Raw genomic sequence first — 8,424 nt, forward strand, 5'->3', positions numbered from 1 at the left:
GATCCGGAGCAGCACTGGCCTCTGGGCTCTGGTGGGCAGGGGTCCCCGTACTCGTCCCTGCTGCTGCTGCCATCAAGGACCTGAGCGCCTGGGTCCCCATGAAGAGCAGAGATGGGTCTGTCCCAGCTCTAGAGGCTGGCAGTGGGGGCCCAGGTGCAGGTTGTTCAGGCACTGGGGAGGCCCCACTGTGCTTCTAGGTACTGCCTACCCTGGTGCTCATGGGACAGAAGCAGTGACAGCCCAATCTCACCAGGAAAGGCACAGTGGCCCAGGGGCAGATAACACAGGGCACTCCTGCCACCTCTTTAGAAACTGCATTCCCTGTCCCTGAGGGCCTGAACCAGACTCCATGTCTGCCCCACAGCCCAGCTCTCACCCCCATCATCTTAGGCTCAGTTCCCTTCCTACAATTCAGGAGGGACTCAGATGCGGGTAACTCAGCCAATGCACTGTTAGGGCCCAGGATTTCAGGTGGGGTAGGTGATGGGGTCCTGAGTTGGTGCCAGCGGTCCCCAGAGATGAGAGAGTGAGGAGGGGGGCTCAAGGAGTGTCCAGCATGTGGGGCCTTGCAGGAAGAACCAGAAGTGTCCCCGTCATTCCCATGGCCCAGGCTGCAAGCACTTTTCCTTCTGTGGCCAGAAGGCTGGAGGTGTCCTGAGCGTCACACCAAGTGATGGGGACCCCAAGGGTCACGTCAGGGCAGGCACCCTGCAGGCCAGATGGTGGCCATACAGAAGCAAAACCCATCTGTTCTTCCAGCAAAACCAATGGAAGATGGCAGCCTGGCCCTGTAGGTGCCACCTGGCTCTCAGGAGCACGCTCCCCCATCAGTGTCCCTCAAGCGCAAGACCATCATTGAGGAGAGCAAAGGGTGCCACCCCGCTGCTGCAACTCCCCAGGAGCCAGCATGGGCTTCAGCTTCTGTCCCCGAGGGGACCAGTCCTCTCGGATCTGCCGTTCAGCCCGACTTCAAGCAACACGCCAAGGAGGAGAAGGGCAGTCATGGCAAGAGCAGCACCAAGCCCCACGTCCCAGGCTCCTCCACGGGGGCCTCAGGGTCAGGGGGCACCACCAGCCTCTCGGGCCCACAGTGCTCCTGGGTAGATGAGCTAGGCCCCCTCCGGCGCTGGACTTCCCTGACCAAACTCAACATGACCTTCAAAGATGATGACTCCGACTCTGACGATGAGGAGTACTACAGCGGCCTGGAGGAGAAGTAAGAGGAAGAGGAGGAGGAGGAAGAGGAGAAAGACCAGGCTGCTGAGTGCCCTGCATCTCCCTGGCCAAAGCTGCTGCGAAACCTGTGATTCCTCCTGCTGGCGACGATTTTTGAAGAGCATGATGAGGGAGGCCGTTAAGAGGGTGCCTCCCCGGAGCCCTCATCCCCAGCCTTGTCTGTGAAGCCCTCAGAGTCTCTGCGTGGCCCAGGCCTCTTGGCCCCACAGAGCTTGCAGAGCAGGGGAGACCTGTCCCGATGGGGGGGCCTCCCAAATCTCAGCCCGCCTGTCAAAGGCGCTGATTTCTGGCCCCTGGAGCTGGGTGGCCAGCAGGATCTCAGGGCCCCTCCCCCACCTGCCTCAGAGCCCCTGGATCCTGGGCCCATGCAGGCTGTGCCAGCCCTGGGAGCAGGGCTGAAGACACCTACCCTGCTTGGGAGCCCCATGCACTCTGGGGACACTCATGGGCTGGAGCCTGCAGGAGCCAGCCCTGTGCTGGGAGACCAGGCCTGTGTGCCCTCCCTGGCTCGAGGCCTCCTTGCTGCCCATTCCATGGAGGAGCTGGATGTGTGTGGGCACCTGGAGGGGAAGAAGAGCCCACCAGGTGTCCAGCTCAGACGGGCCAGAAGCCTAGCCTGTCTGAGCACAGCGGCCTCCCCCATGGACAAGGCTCCTCTCTGGAGCTCCTCTCCACCTCCCTGAACAGCCTCACCCTAGCTCAACTCGGCCAGAATCTAGCTTCTCTATGCCCAGTGGACTCCCTGATTGACAAGGTTCCTCTCTGGAGCTCCTCTCCCCCTCCCTGAGTGGCCTCACCCTAGCTTATCTCAGCCAAGGATCCAACCCACTGCCACAGTTGCTATGGGCACCCTCAGAGCAGGAGATGAGATAGGACACAGACCCAGGCTCCTGTGGGCTGCCACATACCCCTCTGGCCTTTGTGAGGGAACCCGGGAACTTCTGCCCCCTTGTTGATTGTATACTAAATTGTTTATTTCAGAATGTATTTGATTTTGTGACCCCTGGAGCCAAGCTGCCACACAGGGTCCCTGAGTCCCTTGCAAGAGGCTGCAGGTGCCACAGCCACCAGATGCAGGCAGAGACCTGGCTCAGGGTGCTCCATCAGTTCCTGAGATTGACCTGTGCCCAGCGTGGACCAGGGGAGCACTGGAGGAGCAGCAGTGGCTGGGTACATGTGGCCTTTGGGACAGTTCAGGAGTGTGGGTCCAGCCAAGGGACCAGGCCCATGATCACCTCTGTGCACTGTCCTGGGTATGTGGGCACCAGGTTCCCACTCTTCTTCCCTCTTTGCTTCCATCCTCTCTGCCCCTTCTCACAATCCAGCATCTCATGGCCTGAGCCCGTGAGAGGACCCCCAGGGCACTTCTGACCACAGACCAGGATGCCAGTGGGTGGAGGCAGCCCCAGAATGTCCAGGTAGTCCTGGTGGCACACCTGGCTGGCCAGATGCCCACATGCCCTCTGGCAGCTCAGGCCTCCTGGTCTGCTGTCACAGTGGGTTCAGCTTCTCCAGGTCATGCTGTCACTAGGGGTCATTAGCATGGATAATGTGTCCCTTGATGTTGGGAGAAGAGAATCCTGGCTCAGAGGCTCCTGGCCTGGAGACTCCACAGGGAAGGAGTCTGGAACCCTGCCTTGGGCAGAGAGAGCATCCCAGTTCTCCAAGGGTCCCAGACATTTGTAGCCTCTTCCTCAACCCATACAACCTCCAAAGGGCCACTAGGCCCTGTTCATCAGAAGCCACCTGGGGCAGGTTAGGCCATAGCCATTTTCCCCTGGGTCTGGAAGGCCCAGGATTCTCTAGCTGTTGAGTCTGTACTCCATTCTTGAATGAGCCATGGCTGTGTCAGTGGCAGGACCCCAAGGGCTCAGAATCGCTGGTCCCCACAGGGTGCTTTTTGCAGAATCACGCTGAGGCCAGAAGCTGACAAGATAGAGGGTGACAAGTGGCTACTGTGCTGATGACTCATCTCTCCAGGCTGGGGAGCCACAGCCATGGGCCAGTCCTGAGCCTGCTCCTGTTCTCCAGTGCTCGAGGCTGGTCCTCTTGTTCCTGGGAACCATAAGGCCATATTTTGGAGTCTTCACCTGCTTCTTCTGCTCCTTATCTGGGGGAAGATGTGAGCCCGATGATGAGCTTGCAGGCAAGGTTGCTACAGGGCAGGTGAAGTGGATGGGAAGGCCTCTGTCCAGGTCAAGCCTGTGCTGTGCTTTGTGCTCTGCCCTGGCTTCCTGGGTGGACCACAGTGTACTCAGAGATGTGCAGGCAGTCCACCTGTCCAGGAACATGCCCTAAACAGTGTTACTAATGGGAACGCACACCTAGAGACTTTCCTGGTGCCTATGGCCTCGAACCATCCACCCCTGGTCAGCCATGTGCAGGGTGACCCGCAGGCATCTGTCTCCATTGAAAGCCACCTGCCTTTGGACAGTCCTTTGCCCTCCCTGGAATGGAGATTTCACAAACCTGGTGCTCTTTCTTAAGAAGACTTTCTCCATTGTATCACTTTGCTTTCTTGTCAAAAGTCTGATAACTGTATTCGTGAAGGTCTCTTCCGGGGTTACCATTCTGACACTCACTAATCCCACATTGCCATGATTGGTTGTCTCATAAGTTAGTGAAGCTGTGACACGTCAGTCCTCCAGTGTGTTCATCTTCAATTATGGGCAGTGGGATCTTCAGGGTATCTTCATCCCCACATACATTTTAAAATCAGTTTGGTAACTGTAAAACATCTTGATAGGATTTTTTGAAGATTTATTTATTTCAAAGAGTTACACAGAGAAGAAGAGGAAGAGAGAGAGAGCAAGAGAGAGGTCTTCCATCTGCTGACTCACTCCCCAATTTGCCACAACAGCTGGAACTGTGCTGATCTGAAGCCAGGAGCCCTGACCTTCATCTGATTCTCCCATACGGATGGTAGGGGCCCAAGCACTTGGGCCACCATCTACTGCTTCCCAGGCCAGAGTAGAGAGCTAGATTGGAAGAGGAGCAGCCAGGACTCAAAGCAACGTCTATATGGAATGTCAGCACCCGCTACGCCACAGTGCTGGCCACATTGATAGGATTTTTATTAAGACTGTGTTGGTCTATTCAGTGAAGAAATACAGATATCTGGGCTAGATTGAGTCTTCCAATCCATGACCATAGAATGTGTCTCCAAATGTTTAGTTCTTCCTTGAGACTTTTTTAGGAGCTTTGTGGTGATCCACATAGAGATTTTGCATATTTTGTTGGAAGTATACCCAGATGTTTCATTTGTTTTGCTACAGAACACTTTTTTTTAAAATTTCCATGCATAGTTTTCTCATTAGATTCATTTTCCAAGAGCCCTCATATGTTAGTGTAGTTCTTTTCTTACATGCTGCTCTACACATCTCTAGTTCTGACTTGGTCTTGCTCATGCACTTGCTCATCTTTTTCTTGACACACACACACACACATACACACACACATCCTCTTTCCTTCCTCAAGATTCACCATGGTGCCTCCCTGCATCGTAAGTAAAACAAAACAAAACAAAACAAAAGTGTCCTAGAAGGCTCTGGTATGCTTCCTAGGACACTACCCCAGTACAAAGGAGGAGAGGTGTCTCATTACTGCAATGAGTGGCTTGCTTTGGGGTGAACACACAGGAATTCCATATGGCCTCCACTGACAACAAGCCAGGTCTCTCTAAAGACAAGTGAAGATGAAAAATCTAAGTTCCCTATTGGGCCTTGACACCATCCCAAGGAGGGTGCTGCGGTTCTTCGTTTCTGAATCAAGAAGCTGGAAGTGTAGGCTCCACATTTGGCCTTGTCTTGTGATAGGGTGGGACTAACTAGGGTCTTTATGTGCAATCCAATGACTGTTGACTAAGTGATTTCTGTCTTGCTTGGCTGTACTTTTCTTGATTCTTTGACAAGAGAAAGCAGGCTTTGGTTATGGCTTATTTTGTCTACACTTGTTGGGACTTCTGAAATGCTGGCTTCTTGAGTTCTCAGTCTGAAATATGTAAGAACACAGAAAAGCCAGGAAATTCACCACTGTGTGATTTCTTGGGTGCTAAAGTCCCTAGTTGGTCTGCCTTCATTTCTATACCTTTCAGTATTCTTATCCTTGTTTTCTAAATAATAGCCAATTTTTTCAGTGATCATTAGTGGGAGCAATAGAGAAATACCTATTCCACATTCCAGAATCAGGAGCTCTAAAAAGATATTTTTAAACAAAACATGTACTACTTTATTACTTACTGAGGAGTTGACTCTACTTTTGCTTGGGTAGGAGAAAATATGCATGATATAGCTTCAGATACAAGTTATGGTATCTCCCCAGCATGCAGTCCATCAGAGGAACTGGCCTTTAAGAGACTGCTCACTCTAGTGACAAAGTTGGATGGTTCCATTTCAGTGTTAGCAAAGCTGACTTAAAAAAAATCTTATATCAATGATTCATGAACCCTCATTTTAACTATCCGACCTCCCCACAAATGCTCCCAGGGTTGTCTTGAGATGAATTGGCTTAGTGGCTCTTGTCCCTACAGTGAATACCTAGGCTGTGACAGTCTCCTGCATCAATCTACCTGCCCCACCACCACCGCACACACACCTCTGAACAACCCTTCCTCTCTGAGGACTGCACACATCTCTCCTATAATGTTCTCATTTTCTAAAAGAACACATTGGAGCATTTTGATCTTAGTTCCTTCATGAACTCGCTTCCATGATACCTGACATTTTCACAGGAAACTGGTCCCAGTCCCCAGGGAAAAGAAAGCTTGCTTGGTAGGAGACTGCAATGACCTTGCTGCCTGCTTCTCCATTCCCTTAACTCTTTGCTTCTGATGTTTCAAACTCCAGTGAATGATGAGTCAGCCACAGTTACACACATATTAACTTGGGTAACCCTACAGCAGAAATAGCACCAAAATGAGTTACTAATTCTGGTGAGTCAATAAGTAGAAAGAAAGGTAGGGAGTGGAGTGGGTGGATGTGAGGGCAGATGCTTAAATGGAAGACTGTGGCTGCAGGTGACTCTTGGAGAATTCTAGAAAGGTGACCTGATGAACAGAGAAATTGCTTCAATTTATGTTAGAGGACATTTCATTTCTAAACCAACATGCTTGCACAAAGTGACTTTCCATCTTGACATGAGCACAGACAATATTTGGAAAGGCAGATTTCAGGGAAATGTGATTTAATTGTTCATCAGATTAGGCCAGCCTCCAAAATGTCATTTGCTGCTCTCTTCTGCCAACTGGACCTAGTTTCACACTAAGAGGACTTTAATATCAGGGCCCAGGAAGATTGGCACCTCCCGAGATCTAAAGTGGCTCAAAGGGGATTTTCTCCTTGACACTTGAACTTCATCAGTTAACCTGCCTCTCTGTAGTTCTCCAACAATGGCATCACATGATGTATTTATTTTCCTGCTTCTTGCACCCTCAGCCTCAGAGAAAATCAACCAAATAAACAAAGAGTTGAGCTGCATTTTAACAGCATTTCCAGAGAGATCTTTCAAAGTTTATTTGATACTGGCTGTGTTTATAACATCACCTGTTATTTTCTTTCTCCTGTTTAGTTCCCTGGTAGCCTTAGATTTAAATATCAGGCGAGGGACTTAACATCTACCTCTGTTCCTCATGTATAAATCACAGCCACAAAACCCTTCATCCTTCTGTTCACCCCACCTTGTAATGAGCTAAGAATGGGAAGGAGATGCAGCCTTCAGAGCCTGTCACGCTGTGACACATGAGCAGAAAATGCCATCTAGAGAGAGGCTGGGTTCTGTTCACAATAAACATTAATACAAAAGGAATACAAAGCCACAGTCTCGTGTCCTGTCTGCAAAGCGTGCCTTTGTTTAATGTGTCTTTTCCTGAGCAAAGCAAGCTAGGACATTTAAAGTCAAGTTCATGCAAATGTTTAAGCAATGTGGCTAGGGGTCCGTGTCATGGAGACATTGACCAAGCTGTTGTCACCAAGTATTCCCCAGGCACTGCGGCAGCAGATGTGACTTTGGGCTTCTGCAAAGAGCAATTCAGATGCGTCTTCCTCCATTGGAAAGCACAGAATCCAAGACTAAGTCATAGTGCTGGCATTAAAAGAAAATAAAATAAAATTCAAACACATTATACATAAACAGAAGACTGTACTTAGGTAGAAAATGTCCAAGCCCCAAACATGCTTTGAGTAGAGTCAATAAAAATCTCACAGAGCATGCAAAATAAGGGGTCTTCATAAAAATTAAGTAGAAGGGGCTTGAACAGAATTTGTAGACATAAAAATCAGGTTAGGTTTTCATGCTTGTCTTGATCAGTTCAGGGAAAATTCATAGAGGGGTTATTATTTCTGGATTTGCTTTTAAACATTTTAATAACATGAAAGGCATGTTTAGGATAAGTTGCCATTTCAGATAAGCATTAAGTAAATTCACTGATGTGACTAGCCCGGGGTGGATTGTGGTTTAAGAGACATGGGGGATTAGGTGAAGATCTGACTGTGGATTGTAAACATGCTGGACTCAATAGAGACCCAGGAAACACAGCAAAAGTATTGGCAAACCTGCTTACGTGGTTCTCACGAGAGGTTTCTGAGAGACAGCTCACCTTGCACATGCCATTCAAAACCACCAAGTTTGACCAGAACCTATCCTAAATGGAAGGGACAGACAGGAAGCAAGTCCCTGGTGGATTGAGTTATTCCTGTTTTAACAGTCAAACCAGACTGGCTTAGAAGGCCAACAACAAGTTCTTGGACCCTGAAAATTTAGGGAGGAAGTGTTTGGACAACACTGAAATCATTCAGAATCAGTCATCCTCTGGAACAACATGGTAAAGCGAGAAAACTTGGAGTCTGGGGACCAGAGCGTAACCTCAGCTCTGTGGATTACCAGCTATGTATCCTTGGGAAAACCAATCTATGCCCAAGAATCTCAGTATCTAAACCCAGAAAATGTGGGACTTGTTCTATATTAGCATTTCCTAAACTGTGTTTCAAAAAATGTTCCTTGTGTAGTAGTAGATTGTACTCCAAGATGGCCATGGCACTTCCTTGTACCACTCTCAGTGACCTTCTGCAATGCGACTTCGGCCTCCCACCAAGAGGAACAGAAGTGTTCACATCCCTGGATTCCAGCCTGGCCTTGTGACTTGTTTTACCTGATATTATGCAACAGAAGTGCTGTTGTCCAACTTTCAGGAGT

At 49.7% G+C, this 8,424-nt stretch overlaps 1 protein-coding gene across 1 annotated transcript in view; it reads left to right on the forward strand.

Annotated features, from left to right (window-relative positions):
• The window catches only part of LOC103347116 (TBC1 domain family member 26), a 13,886-nt gene extending 9,686 nt beyond the window's left edge, over window positions 1-4,200 (forward strand). The window contains exon 11 of the mRNA XM_070058082.1: window positions 760-4,200. Coding sequence (XP_069914183.1) covers window positions 760-794 — 35 coding nt within the window. The 3' untranslated portion in view covers window positions 795-4,200. The remainder of the gene's footprint in view (window positions 1-759) is intronic.
• The last annotated feature ends 4,224 nt before the right edge of the window (window positions 4,201-8,424 follow it).

Source organism: Oryctolagus cuniculus, chromosome 15 (assembly GCF_964237555.1).
Source record: "Oryctolagus cuniculus chromosome 15, mOryCun1.1, whole genome shotgun sequence".
Classification (NCBI taxonomy): Eukaryota; Metazoa; Chordata; class Mammalia; order Lagomorpha; family Leporidae; genus Oryctolagus; species Oryctolagus cuniculus.